The sequence below is a fragment of the Haemaphysalis longicornis genome, unplaced genomic scaffold, assembly GCF_048455015.1.
Source record: "Haemaphysalis longicornis isolate Haplotype H1 unplaced genomic scaffold, Haemaphysalis longicornis Haplotype H1 scaffold_2, whole genome shotgun sequence".
NCBI lineage: Eukaryota > Metazoa > Arthropoda > Arachnida > Ixodida > Ixodidae > Haemaphysalis > Haemaphysalis longicornis.
The window spans coordinates 148,321,560-148,342,219 of NW_027526295.1; the positions used below are offsets into that span (position 1 = coordinate 148,321,560).

At 49.7% G+C, this 20,660-nt stretch overlaps 1 protein-coding gene across 2 annotated transcripts in view; it reads left to right on the forward strand.

The window, feature by feature from the left end:
* Window positions 1-20,660, forward strand: part of Yki (Transcriptional coactivator yki) — a 134,302-nt gene that overhangs the window by 95,392 nt on the left and 18,250 nt on the right. For both annotated transcript variants that reach the window (XM_077698382.1, XM_077698381.1), the window contains exons 2-3: window positions 13,842-14,068; window positions 18,450-18,517. In XM_077698382.1, the coding sequence (XP_077554508.1) occupies window positions 13,842-14,068; window positions 18,450-18,517 (295 nt within the window). The remainder of the gene's footprint in view (window positions 1-13,841; window positions 14,069-18,449; window positions 18,518-20,660) is intronic.

A 20,660-nucleotide genomic window follows, 5' to 3' on the forward strand; every position in this document is an offset into this window, starting at 1 on the left:
TGGATTTGCCATTCCGACTGTTTTTACGGTGGTGGTTCCTGTGATCGCTGGACCCAAGTAGATCCACACGGCGTTCCGTCGTAGCGGCTGGCGTCGCGGCGTAACCCAGAGGCCAAGCGGTTTATATAGTCATACGCGTTCGAAACTCGTGAACCGCTGGCGCTTGTCATACATCTCCCCGTTGTTTAGTGCAAAGAAAACTGTAGGTACATTAGAGGCAAAATATGCGTAATTAACCGGCAGCGCCCGCGTTCATTTAGTTAGGAATGCTCGTTGGGTTGGTTTTTGCGATAGTAAGCGAAAAAAGGTGTCAGTGCAACGCCGGCACGTACGGGAGGAAAAGCAAGTACAAAAAATTGGCCGCGTATCTGCTCCTTTCGTTGCAAATGTCGTCAAAAGACGATAGTCTATCAATTTTTGCCAAGTGAATGCCTCCCTTCGCTTTACCGCTCACCTCTCATGTTGTTCCTCTTGCGTCGCGCTCCTCCCAAGGTAAAGACACCAAAGGTTTGCTTAAATCATTTTAAATTTCCCGCGTTCCACTGCTCCAAACCGGGTGTCTCGATGCGAACGCTGCCGTACGGCGAAGACGCGCGTTAATCGAGGCACCCTACTTCAACGTTTATAGAACCGCGTTTCCCTACTCCACGTGCGTTGCAAGCCGAACGTGGAAACTATCTAGTGGAACCTTGCGTAACTGTTGCCGGTTGATGTCTTAAAATGGCGCCAGAAGCTATAGTGGCGCTGGCGACAGCAGGCGACGGCGGAGTGAATTCTTTTTCTGCAGTTGATGAAATATTTAATTTCGCAAAAGTCAAGCAGGTTTGATTTTTTTATAAAGGAACGCTGCAAATATCACTTCTGTATTGATTTGTTGTCTCATATTTGCGTAATGTCTTGTTCTTCTTCAACAATGTTGACAAGTATGAACATTACACCGGACCAAGACGGGTAGATTAAGGTGTGACTATATAAGACTATTGCGCAGGCATTGTTTTGCTTTGGCCGGGTGGCTGAATCGAGTCACAGACAGACAGACGGACAGACATACAGACACACAGACATACAGACAGACCAAAATTTCTGGGTTTAAGTAGCCCAAGAAAGACTATCGTCTTTAAAAGAACAGAACTCCCGCTGGCGCACTTTCAGGCATACAGTAATATTGAGAAACGCTATGCTTTCAGGCAGGGGGGCGCGCGAGCACTGCGAAGGCGGGAAATTTGAATTGCGTTGGGTGGTAGCAGTGAGCGGATAACGGCGCTACAGCCCATTACGGCGAATCACTTTCTCAGCACTTCCAACAGCTTTCACATAGAGTGGAACGGCTTTAATTTTGGAGCACTAGCCGGATAATTTGATGGCATCTTTCATTCTAGGCGAAAACCTAATTGGCGAACCTTAAGTACAGTGACTGCGTGTCTTTCGTGAAATAAGCGAAGAAGTGAAATGAAACCAGCGTTCAAAGTTAACTATCCTCACTGGCGCGCGGCAAGAGCGCTTGTGTTCTTTCGAACAGCTCGATGTGGCTCTCTGCTGGCTGTTATAAAAATAAACCGTGCCCCCTGATTTCCACCTCTTTTGTCGACCCGCGCGCGTGTTTCCCGATGACGTGTTCACCTGCGGTGGTAGCTCAGGGCGAAAAAGGTGCCGAGCCGTTCCTGCTGCGGTCCTGGTGACAGGCCGCGTCCTGGGGAGAACTGGTGATGGGTTAGGCCAGGTGTGGCGGCCGAGTCTGGCACGGGCGGTGTGTGTTGACAGGGGGACCCATTTTCGCCGTCGCTTTTGCCTTTGCCAGCAGTCGTGCACGTTAGTTCGCTTGTTGTCGAGCAACACCACGCGCATGGTGCAAGGCGGCACCAGTAGGGTGGCAGTTGACACCTTTCCCCGATCGGAGAAGGGTGTCAACACCGGCGAGGCGTCTGTTGGTGTTCACCGGTCGGGTTGGCCAGTCGTCGGCTGATTACGCTGTTGGGCCGATAGAGTTCCGATAGAACTTGTTATTGACCCCACGGGAATGCTGTTCGACCAGAAAGAGGATCTTGTCGGAATTTTTGACCTGGTAGAAAGCCGCCGAGTGCGTCAAATGCGAAAATGGACCGTCTTACTGAGCCAGCGAGCAAGCAAGCAAGATGCGAGCGTGGCATCTGCTGAGCCTGTTTGTGCGGAGCAGTTTTCAGTTTTCGCAGCAGATGACCAGTTGTCTTTTGCCCCAAAATATCGAGCAACCCGTTGAATCAATACCTTGACTTCTGCCCCTTAAGTTCCGTGAGTGAGTGCGGGCCTGGGGTCAGTTTCTTCTGGCCTGGGGTCAGTTTCTTCTTTTTGCACGAGATGCACCTCAACATTCGACTCTTGCATTGCCTTTTCTGATTCCAGCTTGCGGGGATTCTACGAATTACAAAAACTTCCTCCGTCTGGACTAGGTAAGGCAATGTCGCTAAAGGGTTTTTGTGATTTATGCCCCAAAAAAGTACAGCCCCTGAAACATGTCGACCTGAGAGGCAAGCCTCCGATGCGTATGCTGAGTATAAGTGGCTGTACCCATACTCAGTTGCTATGAGTGGTTGAGTGGTGTGAGTGGCTACCCTCACACTCAGCTGCTACAAATGCGACGACACTATGCCCATGATTCCGAAGGATGCACGTTAATTTTTCGCGGATCTTTGGGATTCTTATAGGCTGACGTCGAACACAATCGTAATGCCGAATTCATTAGCGATCAGACGCCTAGCCAAGGAATTGCGTCATTTGAGCTCGCTAAGTCGGCCTCACAACCGGTTCCAGTGTCGTTGCTATCGGCCGAAGGATGCGAATCCCACCAGAGGCACGCGCTGAGGCCGCAGGACCCATCCTTTTGAAGGAATGTCGTTTCTTACAAGATTTGGGATGTGACCTTTCCAACTTACTCGTCCTGCAGGAGCAGCAGTTTTGTCATTTGGCTGTGCTACCGCGGATTTAATTGGCGCAGCCGACAGGTTGAACCAACTGCACATGCGCAGCTCAGTCTAGGACACGCCAATATGCTATCAAAAAAATTGGGCCCATCTCCCCGCGAGGGGGACTCGAGTAAATGCGTCGCATAGGGGGTGGGTGTATTGCGTTAACGTTTAGTGTTTGGGGAGTTGGTGGTAGTGAATGCGTTGTATCAGCAGCTTCTTGACGTAGTTTGAATGAGTCAAGGATATAAGGCGCGTTCGTAGCCTCCCATTCTGTGTCGGCTTTGTGGCGCAGTGGGTAGAGCACCATGTACTTTGCGTTCCGCCCGCAGGGTCGAGGGATCGAAACCAGGCGCCGGATAGTATTTTTTTTATATATAGTGTAGGGGAAGGGGTGCGGACTACGACTACGGACGTCAACGCGGGTGACATCGTGAGTTACTGAAATGCTCTGCATTTAATAGAATCAAAAGGTTTGCGCCATAGTCCCTCAACGCAGAAAGGGAAGCTCGTGCTTATGCTGTCAGGCTTTAGCCTCATTCTTGGACACTTGTCAAGCGGGTGCTTCGGCTCCAATCGTGGCGATGCGAGACGGTGGGCGGAAAATCTTGCCAACCCATTTTATTGTATTTATGTGTCTCCCGGAGCACACGTTCGCCAGGTGTTGCGCACGTCGAACGCAACAGCAGAGGACACCAAACGGCATTGATTGGCAGCCAACGTTCGAATTCCCCGCACGTACGCGGAAAGCTGCAGTGAGCCGGTAAGGAGAAAAATAGTAATGAGATCGATGGTCCGGTCGTTACGTGTAAGAGTTCACGCTCGAGGCACCGCGGTCATATCGCGCTTCTACGTGTCGCGCAGACGGACCACTTGACGGTCGCGTCCTCTCCTTGTCGCCACATTGAGGCGTGCTCGTACATTCGTAACGAGTGGAAAAATTGCGTCCTCAAATTTGTCTTCTCTGTTTCTTTTTGCTGCAGCAGTTGTGAAAGGGACGCTCGTATATTTCCCCCTTCAATTACTCCGCACGGGGGAACTCCCAGAACTTGATTACGAGCAGCTTTTCTCAACCAGTTGTGAAAAAGGGGGGACGAAAATAAAGTGTGGCGAATAAAGCAACACAAATCAAAATTAAACGAACGTTTTCCCGAAACAAGCCTCTTTCTTTACGCGCTAACTTAGTTCTAAGACAGTCCTGTGGTCCAGCTTCACCGCAGCGCACTATAATGACCAACCCATGCGTGCAGCAACGTCGAAATTTCGGCGAATGATGATATCGAGCTTACGAAACCACTCGAAAGTTTGCTGTGCGCTGTGACCTTACGCAATGCAAGCATGACGTTCTGTGTTGCGCAGTGCCTCAGCGCAGAACACATTTTTTTAAAATCAAATTGTATGCACACCGCTGTCATTCACCGCGTTTGCTTTGCTGGCGACATGGATTAGTCTAGTGAATTTTGGTGGAGCTAAACAACGGGATTGTCTTAGTGGTGGATTGTCTTTGGTGGAGCTAAACAACGCGATTTTATGTGGACTATAGGGATGCGGAACTTCCGAAAATTTTGACGCTCGTGAGCACGTGAGAAAATTTTTGAACGAATAACTATTAGCTTGTTTGTAACGAGCAGGCTGGTGCGAATGCGATGAAGAGCGTCACCTCGTATTATGTGTTCTAGGCAAGTGCAACTTTATATACACACCAAAAACAACTCGAGGTAGTCACCACGTTAGTTCATGAAAGTTCAGTGGAAGTGCCGCTGTCGTGCGGCACTTCCGTGCGGCATTTTTCGTTTACTTGCGCACGAGGTTTTCACCTGAACTTTCGGGGGTGCCGGTGAAGCCCTGCACTTTAGAATTCGAGAGCTCACCTGGGTTGCCTCCCAAGTGCACGAGGGCCTTGATCTGCACTGGCAGATTACAGAAGCCGCGGCACCCAAACCAAACAGACGTATTAACGCGTGCTACGTATAGTGCTTGACACATGTCAAGTGCTTTGGGAGGCGAGGGTAGTTCCTGAGGAAAATACTCGGGTCACACACTATTCTCGACGTTTTGCACGCCGAAACGCAATTTCCGGGAAGTGTTATACATTTTTCAGGGTCAGAGCACGTTGGCTCGTTGGAAGGCCAAGTTGCTGAGGGACAGCGCAAAATTAACCATGAAATCGTCTTCGTAAAGGGAATGTTTAAGACCGATCGCAGCAGGTCCAAAACAGTGCTAACCACTTCTCCGGACTGGTTCTTTTGGAATTTTATAGGAGGGAACGCGCTGCACCGTAAGCGTCAAGAATCGAATTCAGTTTTTCGCAGCGAAACGAGACTTCCGAAGTGCGTTTTGTTGCTTTGTCTGATATTGAGCAGCCGCTTTGCAACACTGCCGTGGGCGTGTTGTGCTTGCAACCTCGGCACTGCGGCCATCGGCGAGCACCCGCCAAGAGCGCGGTCGGCGGCGGCGGCGGCGGCACGTCTGACCCGCGACTACCCTGACCCCGTTCCTTCCGCCGGCGGCGGTTTCCCCTGCGCGCTCCTTGCACAATCCTCCGCCGACGCTGATGTAAGATCGACAGGTCCGCGCGTGGCACTTAGCGCCGCCGCTGGCCGGCCGTGTGCGCCTTGTACACATCTCCCGCCGCCGTCGCGGGGCCCTTGCGTGTACAGAGCGCTGCGTGAACTGCTTGCCGCTGCACCGGCCGAGCACAATTGTGCCGGACTACATTGTTGCACTGTGCCAATCCGCTGTTGCCGTTGGGCGAACAGGGTGCGGGGCAACAACTAGTCTGACTGGCATGTTCGTTCAGAGGGGGCGAATGTGCCGAAATTCAAACCGGCAATTACGGTAACAAAGTGCTGCGTTTGGATGATCACGATTGCGGTGCCGGATTGGTTGCGCTGTCACACGTCAAAGCGCTTTAAGGGCGAAGCCCCTGAGGGGCCGTGGCTGTTGGCGTCTCCTGTCGTCGTCGTAATCATCGTCTCATGTAGTCACGGTACTAAAACACCGGGACACTCGTTTACGCCTCGCGCTAGATAGCTTCGTACTTCAAAGACAAGAGAATTTCACAGCAAAGCTGTATGTCTCTACCCCCCAACGGTTTCATTTCAGTTGGCAAAAACGCCAAGACGCCAAGAATACACTTATACACTGCATGCTTCGCCCCTCGCAAGGTTTCACGTTAGTGGAGTTGGCCCGGGATTTTTTTTTTTTTTCGCTTCGCCTGTATACCTCATGATTTGCTTTGCCTAGATACCCACGTAGCACGTCACGGCATTTGCTGGTTTTTTTCATGGCTAGTAAAATAAGTGAAAGAGGAAGTTCTGAAGTCTTCCCGTCGAGTGTCTCTCTGATTCCTAACCGAACGGCGTGGCCTGTTCGTTGGTTTCGAGTCGATGCGGTGAATACCAAATAATCTAGTAACGTTGGTGAATACTGCGCAGGAAGCGCGACGAATTCGGCGGCCTCGCTCGCCACCGAGGCGCGTTTCACATACGATTTGCGTTCGCGGCGTGCACACGGCCAGTGGAGCGTAGCGGTTCGACGAAGCCGTGGGAACGCATTTCTTCGGATTCTTCCCCCCTCCCCCACCCTCCTCCAACTCGTTAGGGACGCCGCGTCGTCGGGTGGATGTGCGTGTGTGTGTGCATGCATGTGTGTGTGCGAGGCGCGCGCGGGGACGTAAAAATAGTGGTCGAGCGGAACATGCAAATGGAAGAAGAACGCGCGCTCGATCTCCCGCTTCGTCGGAGTATAACGCCAGCGCGGGTGTTCTGGTTCTCGCGGCATCTTTCTTCCTCTTGCAACACTTTTAAAGCGAAGCGTTATTGTCCTCACTGATGCCGTTGTATGCTAATACGGCCTGCAGGAAAGCCAACTTTCTATGACGATGATGACGAATGATCGTAGGTGAAGTGGAAAAAAAAAAAAAAAAAAACTCTTCGCGTGCCCGAAATCGAACCTGGGTCCCTCGCGTGGTGAAGCCGGCATCTATCAGATTGCTCCATTTCGACATGCTCGAAGCGGTTTGAAAAACTCTGGCTACAACCAAGAATCCGCCAGGAGTGGCGTTGCTCTGCATGCCGCAAGGCTGTTAGCCACAAGACTTTAAGCCTAACTTTCCATTTCGAGGTTTAGGACGTTAGGCCTAAGGTCAAATCTTGGGGTCGAACACCTCAAATCGGCACCCACTCAAAAAATTGCGCACTAAACGCCAATCAGCAGGTGCCAATTCGCGCCGTACACCCCGAACACAAACGTTAGAACTGCGGAGTGCGCACCCCAGACAGCCTGTGGGTATTCTAGAAAAGTGGTGCGCACCGCCAGGTTGGCACATACTCGCAGTGTGGGAGTGGCCAACCAAAGAACCCGTCACGAGAAAGCTTCGCGTTCAACCATCGTCGTCGTCAGACGGAGGTGTGCGCGATTTTTTTTTTTTTCATTCTTTTTGTTGTTGGGAAGGAGGCAGGAGGCGCTGCAAGACCTACTCGTGCCGTCGGACACGTTTATGACTGTGCGATAATATTGACTTATGGCCGATTTATGCACACGGAGTCTTTCACTTGTCCGGAGAGGTCCCTCACATCTAGATCCCCCTACTATTTCGTCGACCTCCTCTCTCTCTCTCTCTCTCTCTCTCTCTCTCTCTCTCTCTCTCTCTCTCTCTCTCTCTCTCTCTCTCTCTCTCTCTCTCTCTCAGCCAGACGCTGGTCTTCTTTCGTTACAATGTCTATATATATATATATATATATATATATATATATATATATATATATGGATTCGATTAGCGAGGCAGTGAGCACCCCTCTGATCCTCCTCTTCCTCTTCTGCTACTCCCCCTACTATCGCCCCCTGCCTGCGGATCTTTATTTCTCAACATACTCAACATAGGGCGCAATTTCAGAGCAGAACGTGTTTGACCGTTCTACCACATTTTACGGCATCTTGGCCGGTCCGTTTGCCGAGCCCATGTGCTCCGAAAACACGTCGAGATCAATCGGGCCGAGCTCGAACCTTACAGCGGGCAAAGCTTTGGGCGAGATCGTTCCCTTAGAGCAATTGAACCGCATCGACCAGAGGAGGCTGAGGTAAGAAGTACGGCGCCGACAAGGAGGAGGAAACGCTTTTTTCGCTGGTTCCGCTAGCTGCAGGTCACTGCCGTTGATTCTTCCGTCTCGGCGCTGCGTGTGCGGGGTCTCCCTCCTGGGTGATCTCGCGGGAGATCGTAAACAGAGATTGTGCGGGGCAAGGGAAGCCAGTGCGGATGAAAAGCGCTTCCAGCGAACCGTTTGTTTTTGCTGCCGCCACGGTGAAGAGACCGATGCGGGTGTTCCCCCGTCGCTGTAAAGAAGACGTCCCCGGAGGTTCGCCCTCCGCCACCGACCTTGGCGACGTTGGGGGCCCCGGGAGGGGGCAGGGCCCCAGACTGGTGGTGGCGGGTGCAGCGCCGCAGCACTGAGCTCCTTGCATGAAGACATATCAGTGTCAATTTTCCTGGTTTTAAATGCAGAACATTTCAGTAACTCACGATGTCACCCGCGTTGACGTCCGTAGTCGTAGTCCGCACCCCTCCCCCTACACTATATAAAAAAAATACTATCCGGCGCCTGGTTTCGATCCCTCGACCCTGCGGGCGGAACGCAATGTACACGGTGCTCTACCCACTGCGCCACAAAGCCGACACAGAATGGGAGGCTACGAACGCGCCTTATATCCTTCACTCACTCAAACTACGTCAAGAAGCTGCGGATACAACGCATTCACTACCACCAACTCCCCAAACACTAAACGTTAACGCAATACACCCACCCCCTATGCGGCGCATTTACTCGAGTCCCCCTCGCGGGGAGATGGGCCCAATTGTTCCTCGTCACTGACCGCGGCGAATGGAAGTTAGGCGGGCTGCAGCGCCATCCGTGTGTGCTTGAAGCCAGTGAATTGGCCATTGACCAGTACGCTTTTATACTTCAAATGATTAGACGGTAAACTTCGCGTGTTGGCCTCGAGGACGGAACCTGCGGAGGACACCGTTTTCCCACCGCAACGCGCGGCTGAGAACACCTTTGCGCATGCGCGCTTAGGCCTCGCCCTCTGGACGCATTTGTAATGCGGCGCGATTCTGCGTGACTGGAACGGCGTTCTGCAGCTGCGGGCGCGGTGGTCCCACCGTATAGATACTACGACATCAGGCGTGGCCTCGTTTGTTGACATCCATTAGCACTGTAGCCGTGCGGGGGCCACTTTGGGGCGGCCGCCCGAGTGCCGTTGATAAGGGGAAACGGAGAGGGCAGCCCCGGAAGGCCAGCCGTGCAACGCCGCGTGGTCATGCCTCCTCCTGGCCAGTCGCGCCGGTAGACCACCGGGCGACTCCGGGCGCTCTCTTGCCTTGGTTTTCCTGGCGCAACTAAGCAGCGAATATATACACCAGCGTTCTGGGTGTACAACGGCGTTTGAGTAAAACAAAGTCGCGTTGACGTGCCCGATCAATGTTCTTTACGGTTTGATGCTGTAGGGTGTAAGGCATCCGAGTCGGACCGTTAGAAACCGCCGCGGTTTGTAATTGTTGGGTGTGCCGTAGGTCGAGACGGGATTGCAAAGATGCCTGACGAAACGAACGAAAATATTCAACGGACCGCGAAACGGGGCATATCAAACCTGGTATGTTTCTTTTCTCTTGCGTTTGTGATTTCTGGGAAAGCTGCGCTTTCTTCGCCAAGCAGTGGTGCTTTGGTGCTGGCTCCGCGAGGCAGATACGTCGTGAATAGGGTGCTTCGATTCGCTCTTTAAAGCGAATAGCAATTCTTTTCTTGCTGCGATAGAAACCAATCTTCCCAGTGAAGCATGGTTGCTTCAGCCTGAACTTCCGGCTTGACAGTTACGTTAGATTCATTCCATGCTAGCGCCGTGGCCGATTGAGGCAAAACCTCTGTTTGGATGTTTGTTTACTTTTCGCATTGTCTCGCCGTCACGTGTTTGTTCGAGCGATACATTTGAGTCCGTTTTCACCGCGGGAATAAGCGGCCACGGATTAGTTACGCCCAGCCATCGACTTCGCTGCACGGAACCACTCTCCTCGTGGCACCAGCGGGAGGCGGTCATTGCCGCGGGCTTTCCGCACGTTGCGCAAGGAGCACTCCGAGTCAGTCAGGCAGTCCAGCTCAGGTTCCTTCCGCGGTCTGCGTTTGTCCCGCGGCGCTCCCACGGCGGCGGGACAGCGAAGCGGAGCCCCCCACAACCTTCTCGCGTGCTCCGGCACCGTTTGAGCGGACCACCGACAGACGACCGCAGCCGCGGGGCGCTTGTTTCGCAGCTGCCTCCATCGGAGCGTCGTCTTCTCCATCGTGTTCTCACCACGGTGAAGTGTGAGCGATGAGCGCGTCTTCCGTTTCGTTCTCGCGGCGATTGTGACGCTGGGTTCGCGCTGATTTGGCATCGCTTCGGGTGTTAAAGTACGGAGACAAAAAATGGAGCCCGCCCCGACAAATCGCACGGGGCATGCGTAGATCTGTTTTTCGGGATTTATTTTATTATTATTGCGTGAGAAATAGATGGAGCATGTCGGCAAACATTTACGCGTCGCTCCGCAGTCCCGCGTCGGTCTGTCAACAGCAGAGAGAGAGAGAGAGAGAGAGAGAGAGAGAGAGAGAGAGAGAGAGAGAGAGAGAGAGAGAGAGAGAGAGAGAGAGAGAGATACTTTATGATGCAGAGACGTCACAGAAGAACGTGCACAAACACTAACAGGCACAAAAAACGCACACAACAGCACACGCACGGAAGTATGCGTAAATGAATATTTCACAGGATGTGGTCCAAGGCGCAGCCATGAAGGAAAGACACCAAGGCTCGTAGCCCTAGTAGCAACCGCAGCCGAGTGCCACGGCTGTGTTTATGCACACAGCTACACAATCAAGTCATCTAGACCTCAGACTAAAAACAAACTGTCGACCGACAGGCGTAAAACGGTTGTGAGCTTCGCCGGCGGTAACCAACTTGATGCGAGTCCATCGTGAGAGGAGGCGTGATCCTCCGCCCAGAGTCCCGCAAACGAAATCGCATAATCGCAGCGGGGACGAGGACACGGGACGCGGAAGTTTCGTGCGAAAGAAAAACAAAACGGTAAAACAATGAAATGCCCACCCGTGCCTCGCGTGGAATTAACGGAGAAACGCGGAAGCGTGGCCAAGCACCTGCGAACTGGGAATCTGGCTTGAGGATTTTTTCTACACGCGATATCCCGACTCGTGCGCGCTGCCTTTGAGGTTGGAACGCAGTCAGGCGCACGGCAAACACGATTAGGATCTCGTCCTGCCGGCGGCTTGGCACTCGCGAAAACGTTGGTTCGAACAGGCTCGCCTCCGTTTATATATTACGTGCTGAGTGTTCGCGGTGCATTATCTCACGGCCGCGATTCATCACCAGGAATAGCCCTTGTGCACGTGGAAAGCTTCGGAATTTCTATTCGGAACAGCCCTGCCACGCGTGACACAGAAGCGGCCCATCGCACTTCGCCCTATCTCGGTCGACACGACTTTGGAATGCGATTTTGCAAATCCGCGGATAGGTCTGTTTAATTCACGCTAGGCAACCGAGACTATACAGTGCCATCCACAAAGGCGACTCGGTGGATCTATTGGTGCGTTGAATGTAGTGATTCGGTTGGCTGTATTGACAAAAAAGGGTCGGGGCATTCTACTAACAAGTTACTTGTCTCAGTATACACTAGGTACTTAGTAACTGAAGGTAGTGAATGTAACACTAGTCAGGGTTACTAAGTGAAGCAGGCAGTAAGCTCCACTACCTCCACTAGTAAAGTCCTAGCGATAACACTCTTCTGAGCTACATGCGTTTACTAACTGGCCATGCACGACCTAGTCATAAGCACGACCTTAATCTTGTGCGTAGTACTTCCTACACTCAGTTCTAATTTCCTAACCATGCAGTTACTAGTGGCAGAGCCTACGTACCGTAGCGCGGGGTAGTAATTAAGGTTCATAAGGAGTTAGTAGGTACAGCCGTTACTATTCTTTTACGACCTTTTTTATTGAGAGTGATGTTCTGATTCTGGCACCACGCGACCTAGTGGATGTCGCGACTTGTCGGATGTACTGACTGTGTAAGCGTTATTATACAGCTTTGCTGTTCATTTAATTTCACAAAGTTCAGCGTCTCTCAAGTTTTTTTTGTTTTTGTTTTTTGTGCTGTTTGAGTTTTGTGTTTCTTTTATTTAACTGAACCCGCAACCAACCTCAGGACGCTTTACCTTGAAGACGACTTTGGGACTGCGTGCTGATGCACCACTGAAACCTTGCGACGCCATTGGTCCATGGCAGTCAACTGCCGCGGCAGCACGGAGTACACAGGCCTTGGTGTCATTTCTCTGTGACTCCGGCCTGAACGAAACCATGTGAACGTTTGCCTTAACTTTTCTACTGTGCGTGTGCTGTGTGCGTGATCCTGCGTCTGTATGTGTGCTTATTTGCGTTTGTAGTCTGTATGAGTTTCTGTGCCTTCGCTTCCTTTCACCTCCGCACCTGTCATGTTCATGTGGAGTAGCAAGCCAAGCTAAGCTGGCTGCCAGGCTGACTTCTCTTCCTCATTAAATGCATTCCTCCTCCCCTCGTTTCTTTGACGCTGTCTCGTTGGATGTATTGACGCGTTGGATGTGATAGCGACTCGGGCGGATGTCTTGACGCGTTGGGTGTCCTGACTTGTTGGGTTTACTGACCGTAAGCGTTTCTTGTTTTAATCTGTTTAAGCGATAAGCGAAGCGCGTGGCAGCAAAACACCTCTAACGTTCCGTGGTGCAAGTTGTGAATGTCTTTCGTTGCGATAATCGCAGTGTCCACTCCCGCAGCACGGAGGGGTTTTGTCTGTCACCAGTGTTTAAAACAGGTTTGTTAATTAAGCAGTTTCTGCGCGGAGGGGAACAAAAAAGAGGAAGGCTACAGGGCAACGCTAATTTTTTTTTTTTTTTCTCTCTCTTTCTGGCGTCTTTTTCTTCCTCGTTCTCCTCTGCCTTGTAGCCACTTAATAGCGAACTATTGGCAAGGTGGTACAGAGCCAGTACCGCGTTTCGCAAAGGGTGCCAGTCGTCACCACTGTAATCGTCGTCCTGGCGCATGCTGGGATGCCATTCATGGTGCGCGAGGATGCGTGCTCCACCGTTTCATTGAGCGCCGTCCTTCGCTTCGTACAAGCAGCATCCCGGCGGCGGCGGCGGCGGCGGCGCCAGCAGCGCTCTTGATTGTTTTCGCGGCGCGGTTAGGGTCACGGGCTGCGGAAGAAGGCTGCCTAAAAAAGGCAGCGACGCCCCGCCGCCGCCCATGTTGTTATTGTTGGCCCGCCGTCGAGGGGCATTGACTTATTTTGGGACGCCGAGCCGCGGGTGCGCGCCCCCCTTCGCCTGCTGCGGGGGCGCGGTCGCTTCGCCGTTGTAATTCGGGAAAGGGGGAAATCGGACGGTTCTTCGCCGATTGCACGCTCAATGGCAGTCACACGGGAGGTGGGAAACGGTGTTTAATGCCGTGAACGATCCTCGCTTCCGGTTCTTGTTGCCGATTGAAAGCTTGAGAAATTTCCTGCACTAAAGAAAATGTTCGACTGTTTATTATCTTCATGATTAACTAGCGTAAACTAAACGGGACGAGAGGGGAGTACACAACACTAGCGCTTCAGTGTTGTGTACTCCTCTCTCGTCCCATTTAGTTTGCGCTGGTTAATCATGAATGTTACCAACTAGCCCAGTTTTCGACCTTGTTGCAGTTTATTATCTGTTCATCCTTATTAACACCCAACGTGACCGCGGTGCGGAATACTTGTGTTTCAAGCCCTTGTAACGGAAATGAATCGTTGACAGATCATTTGCCCTGGCAACGCGGTGCTTGACGTTGTCCATTTCCTCCTGCGCAGCCACCTGACGCAGACGACGACGTGGGACGACCCGCGCAAGAAGTCCCCGAGCGCCAAGCACCACGCGACGCCGCCCCCTCCGCCGCACACGGCAGCGCCCGCGGTGGGGCCCTTCAAGAACCTGGGCCCGCTGCCCGATGGCTGGGAGCAGGCCACCACGGCCGAGGGCGAGGTCTACTTCATCAACCACATCGAGCGCACCACCAGCTGGTTTGACCCCAGGATACGTAAGCGACACACCTCTCTCTCTCTCTCTCTCTCTCTCTCTCTCTCTCTCTCTCTCTCTCTCTCTCTCTCTCTCTCTCTCGCATCTACGCTGAGCTGAAAGGGAACAAAAGAAAGAGGTGGGAAAATGGAGGGGAAAGTTGGTGTCCCTGTTGGTGTCCCTGGTGAGAAAAAGAAGCAAAAGACATTTGTGGGTTGCACTCTGCATCCACTGCGAAAGGCACAAAGATAACTATATTCTAGTACTTTGAGAGAAAAAAAGCACCTAGTTTCATTAGTTGTGAGTGTGCTCTGGGGTCTAGGTGAGAGGAATTCTGATGATAGCTGTGTTATGTTAGTTAGTGGAAGTAGTAGCCGTGACAATCTTCAACAACTATTAGTGGCAGACATGTCCACCAGGGGTGAAATTTTGATAGTGGAACGCTACGGTTATGTTGTCGTGCACTGTAGGACAGGTGTTACACTCTCATGAGTCTGTGGCAATGAGAGCAAGCTCTTGTTTGTGTTCGTGAGTTATTCCGTGGAGTTGCCGCTTCCATCTTTTAAAAAGGGCTGTAGAAAAATGGCAGAAAGGTTTGTTGTGTACAGTTTGCAGGAAAGTTCAGAGACTGCCATGTTTCCTTGCCAAAAAGATAAGCCCACTTTTTACAAGTTGTAGTTTTTACCAATAGCATTTTTTAGATATGTCATATTCTGGTGATGTAATTTTGGTTGATGAAAAACAGGACCTCATGGGTTATTCAATATTTCTTAAAGAAGTTCAAATAACAGTACAACTTGGGCATTAAATCACCAAAGAAAAGGAGTTGTCTTGGTAATTAAAGGGATACTGAAGGCAGCCAGCAAGTTAGTTTCAAACGGAAGTCTGACCTTCCCATAGACATTTTAGCACTGATTTCGCACCGAAAGATGTCTGAATTTCTGAGAAATCGGTAATCAAACGTGATGCAAACAGCGACTGCAGCCACTGTTAGCATCATGATAAACAGGAAGCAAGTGAGCCAGTGGTGATGTATAGGAGTACAGAAGCAACCGAATACAACGCTACCTCGTACCAAGTGGTTTGGTCCGTTTCGGTCAAATCAGTCATGCTTTCCCAAACTCCCAAACCATTTGCAGCTCCGGATTACCAAGTGAAAGGTTCCTCCAAGAAACCCATGATCAGTATTGACGCTTTGTTGAAGAAAAACGTATTTATCGTCCTTCTGATGTCCTGCAAATGTAGGTGTCGAACCAGCCGCTTGTGCGCAGCTTACACACTTCCTCTAAAACCAGTGCCGCCGCCTCAGGTGTGGACGAGTAGCGCCCTCCAGCGGCAGCCAGGAAAGGCGTTGTGCACGCCAGACGTTCTAACCTTTTTCGGTGCAAGTTGTGCGGTATTCGCCGCGAGCTCGAAATGTAGGTGGCGACAGCGTCGCGCTGCTAGTGTGGATGCGCCGCTGAGCGGCCCGTAAGAATGCACACTGTGGGCGCGCTTCGTGCCTTTGTCCAACCGTATGTGCGCACGAAAGGTGCAAACAAGAGTGGTATACTGTAGTTCGGTTCCTCAACGTTCAATGCATAGCATGGAAGCGGCAGTCAGTTTTCATTACTACGCCAAAAAAAGCGACGACTCATCGGGAATCTCAGAATGGCCGTAATGGTGACAATGAACTTGTACGCTGTGGCTCGTAGCAAGCTCGATCTTTCCAGACTATGGCTTTGAGCCTTCAATAAAAGCATAAATAGAAACAAATCAGGAAGCCTCGATCTCTGAAATTCAGTTTACAACGGCAATCTCAATCGCTTTCACTGGTAGCATGACGCATTCTTACATTTGTGGGATGCCCTGAAATGGTAACACTACTTAACTCCCCCGAAATTCTTTCTAGCTTACGATATTTTTTGTGTGTTCAAAAGGCAACATAAAATTACTGAATTTTGATCAGCGCAGAGATATAAATGTAGCCGCTCTAACGGGTCTTTTAAATGAAATTTTAACGACTCTGAAGGCAGGTTTTATGAATACCGCGGTGTCGGATCACTTATTTACGGCTTTCGTCGCAAGTGAACTTGCGAATTGAATTGTCAACGCACGCAGTACAATCAACATCTCATGTTTAGCTTGGTTTTCGCAAAGTGACAAGCAGGTTTACAGTGAGCAAACTAAGCTTCTGGGACCTCACAGTGAGCACAAATTTTCTGTTACGGCGGCTCTGTTGACCATTTGCGTTCCTTTTAAAATCTAACAGGTGTCTGCAACAGCGAGATGTGTTTGCATTCTAGCGTGGTCGCTTACGAACCCTAAATATGGCAATAAATGAAGTTGTGCTGTTGCAGATGTAGTAAAACATTTCCTTTTTATTTCTCGTTGCGAATCAGCGCAACGGGTTCCCGGCAACTACTTTGTTTTGTAAACTGAATATCGCTTTTGTCTTATCATTTAATTCTTGAGGATTGGTTAAAAAATGAAATTCTGTGCATTTAGTTTTTTTTCTGGAAGAGGGGGGGGGAGGGGGGGGTCCTGTTAACGTTGCAAGAGCAGCGAGAAGAGAACGCATGTAACGCGAAAAGTCAAACTATAGTTATCAGTATTACTTACAATCGAGACTACACTAGGCGTCGTGTTCTGTAGCGGTGAAAAAGCAGTACGTATTTTCAAAACTGATTAACCCCCCTTTGGTCCGGGACTGTCCAGGAATTGTGGCTCGCCTTTTTCAAAATTGTATGGAAAGCAAGCATTGTGGGAAAAAAATAAGAAAAAAAAAACAGCGAGTCATGGCACACACCCCTCACACATGTGGGGCAACAACGCGCATTATATTACGCGTTTTCTCCTCTTTCTTTAAACTTACGTCCACCTTAAGAGGTTAAGACGTGACCATATTAGGCATTTGGTTATGCTGAGTGAGACACGTTTCTAGACAAGGTGATTCATGTCGGATTTGAAAATGATATATATGAAAATGACACACGAAATGCCACATGACAGACGCAAACTCACAACTGCTTAATTTTACCGAAAAATCACCCCTAAATACTCTTGCGCATCCATAGAAACGTATTTTAAATAATACGTAAAATTAGCAGCTCGATACAGTTGAATAAATGCTTATTCCTCCTTTTCAGTATAAACAACGACTGTCCAAAATGGTATTTATTTTAGGAAAGGTACGGGAAGGGCACGATCACACAGGCGCTTGCGGGTGTAAAATACGTGTCCGGTAATGTATGGGCGATAGCGCACGGGTCGTGTGCAGTGTAAATGTTTTTGTTTGTTTCTTCTTTCTATAAGGACACAGAGCAATTTTACAAGGGTGTGGAATTTGCACGCGTATGCACAGGTCTTGTCACTGCTTACCTGTTTCGCGTACTAAACTTTTATCCTTTAAATAATCACCATGCCACCTTCAAAAAGCACCCTTCGACGTTCCCGAAATGGCAGACGACTGCACTCAACAATAAGAAAAGTGCAATGTGTGGAATCAATGTTTATAACAAGTTTCATACTCAAGCGGTGACCAGGGCGAAGATGTTTCGTGGAATTAAACCAGCGGGTTAACCCGCAAAGGCCGCTGATTATTGCGTTTTTAGAGGAAATGCGCAAGCAGAGGCAACTACGTCATTGCTTACTGCCAAACGAGCACACATATTGGTTGTTTTGTCGTGTGCAGCCCGCGTCTTGCGCCGCACGCAACGTGAAAAAGCAGACGACTCGAGAGCGCCATCCACACTAGGAGCGGTTCGTCCCGCCGCCACCAGGGGCCGACTGTGTTCGCGCTCGGGGCGAATAGCCAGTGGCGGCAGCGCCTGTCCTCACGTTTTTGCTATTTTCTTGTTTTTAAAAAAGCTACACGTGATAACAACATATTCGTGTCCTAGGTGAGCTATCGATTGATCTAGAGCAACTTGTATTTTGACTTCAGTGTTCCTTGAAGTGTGTGAAAAGTGGCTGAAAAACTCCACCCAGTCCCTTGTGAAGAGTCGCCTTCATCATTTTACTGAGCTTGTCTGTGTTTTGAAAAGCCTTTATGTGAGTTGGCTGTTGCCAGAATTATTATTACCTGTCAAAGTGTTAACTTACAGAAAAGGGTTAAGAAAACAGTTAAGATTAAGCTGGTGCAGCCTTCGGGAAGAGAAAGAAGCAAGAAAGAAATAAAAAAAGAGGGAGAAATCTGAACTTAAGAACTCCATTTCAAATTTTTTCTGAGTGTGCTGTAAGGGGTTGTGAATCCTATAAATGTAAACTTCGGGCATTATAAACGTAGGTCAGCAAAAAGATGTGCATGTGTATTCTACTTGTTGCTGATCCACTTATTCCCTGGACACAGTCTATGACTGAATATTCGTGTGAAGTGTCCCAAGCTTAACCTCTTTTTGTATTTTTTGCCTTCCCAAATGCAGCTGCTCATGCTCAGAAGCCTCTTCTGCAGGGCCACATCGGCTCTCTTCCTCTTCACCCACAAAGCCAGGTAAGGCAGCACCCACAACAATCCACAGTCCTCACTCGTAGGACGAGCAGGTGGCTGCAGAAAGTGCACTCTGATTTCGATACAGCCGTCACACGGTGGTCCGGGATACAAGTTTTCTCCAAGCCGAAATTGCTGTCAAGGCACTGCTGGCTGCAGTAGGGCTAGTAAGCTTGGTAGGGCCAATTTTGAGGGTCCTAGGAGAGTGGGCAAGTTCCCATCCCCCAGGATCGGCTGCTGTCAGCACTGTACTTCATGTTGGCTATGGCTAGGCGGCACAAAGCTATCCACTTCAAGCGTTAGGCTTTCCTGCTGGCTTGTGATGTCCCATTGCTTCCGCATATTGCCCGTCAACCTGAAACTAATGGCTGTCGAATACATGTGGTTGCATAGAGGGGAAACCAGTAATCGTCAGTGCCAAGGAAACACGCAAGAAATGTCTCTTTTAAAATATTTTCTTGGTTTATGAAAAATGTGAGGTGTTGAAATGTAGGCATTAGGCTCATCAAGCAAGGTGTTCTATTTGAAGGATTGTAAGTACCGACAAGAATCTGTTGCTTGCGGCATGATTAGTTCCGTGATGGCCAATCAGCTAGTTCCTGCTGCTGCTTAGTTCTGCATAGTGATTGAGCTACAGAAGCTGTGATGTTCATTCAGATTGTCTTTGCCCTACAGTAAAACCCCTTTAGTTCGGAATTTTGGTTAATTCAAGCGTGGAGTCTGCTCCCGTCTGCATTCTGCATTGTTGTATGGATGAAGAATGGTTAATTCAGATTGATTCGGCTGCAATTCGGTTAATTTGGAATCCCCACTGAGTGTAGGTGGTGAAACACCAGCACACTCCAGTGCGGCCGCAATTCAGCTAGTTGGAATTGGAATTTGCAGCAGGAACCAGAGACGCACCTAGAAAACTGCGAGATTGGAATGGATATGAACGAGCTTGTGTACATCTTAAAGACACGTTCATACACACACACACAAAAAAACCGCATGGCACTGGCTCACAACCAAGTGAAAGGCAGAATTCCCATCGCTGTGGCCATCACTCTATCCAGCAGCCACGGTGACCACACATTGGTCTTCCTTTTCTTTCTTCCTCGTGACTTCATCGCACATTCTCCGCAAAGTAAATGACAACCAGGGACTTAAAAAAAAAATCAGTTTGGCGTTGTTGAAAGCATTTTTCAGTTGTTATGACAGTACTCACGATAATTCGGACATTCGCGTCGGTCCCGTGAAGTCCAAATTAACAGGGTTTTACTTTAAATCAAGTTGAGTTTAGGTCCTGTCTTCTTCATACGATAATTCTGGACTTCATAACAAAATGGAGTGCTATATAATTATGACATGTTTGCACCGATTTTTTATTTTGCTTTACATCATAAGGTCGGGCGATAAGAATGTGTCATTTAGTAGTGAATGATGCTTAAACAAGTCTTGAAAGTGATATTCCATGCTTCTCAGAACACACAAGAAAAGTCTGTCCTCATTTAAAGGGAAAGGTGAAAGCGCCCCATTCTGTGAGAAACCATTGTTGTTGTTGTTTTTGTTGTCGGTGGTGGTGGTGTAGTTGTCCGGTCAAGAAAATGGCCGCTACTGTATGTAAAGAGTAAATAAAAAAATAAGACGGGTCATCCAATGAGATTTCAACCCAGGTCCCCACAGTAGCAGCTCAGTGCTCTACCACTGTACTGTATATCTACAGATCTTGCCAGCAGTTGAGCAAAAGTTCTTGTCATTGTTCCTTTTCATGTACCCACTTGGGCATTGGCCAGGAACTGTGAATTGAAAATGCAAGTGCTGCAGAATAGTGCATGCCGCGAACGTGATGGCATGTGGGTAAAGGAGGTTCACACCAGCCTTGCGGTACTCTGATTCCAGGGAAGCTGTGGCGTTCGCCAGTCTGCTTCCTGAAGTCAGGGTTCGCACAGGTCCTTGAAAACCTTGAAAACCCTTGAATTTAGAAGTGTCAATTTCAAGGCCTGGAAAGTCCTGGAATTTTTAAATTGTCCTTGAATATCCTTGATAATTCCGGAGAGAATCAATGGCCCTGCCTTTTCACAAGAATTTGAAGTGTTTGTCATGGATTTTAGGTGTTAACCAATGTAAAGAAACATTGTAACAATCAAGTTTCAGTGTATTGCGT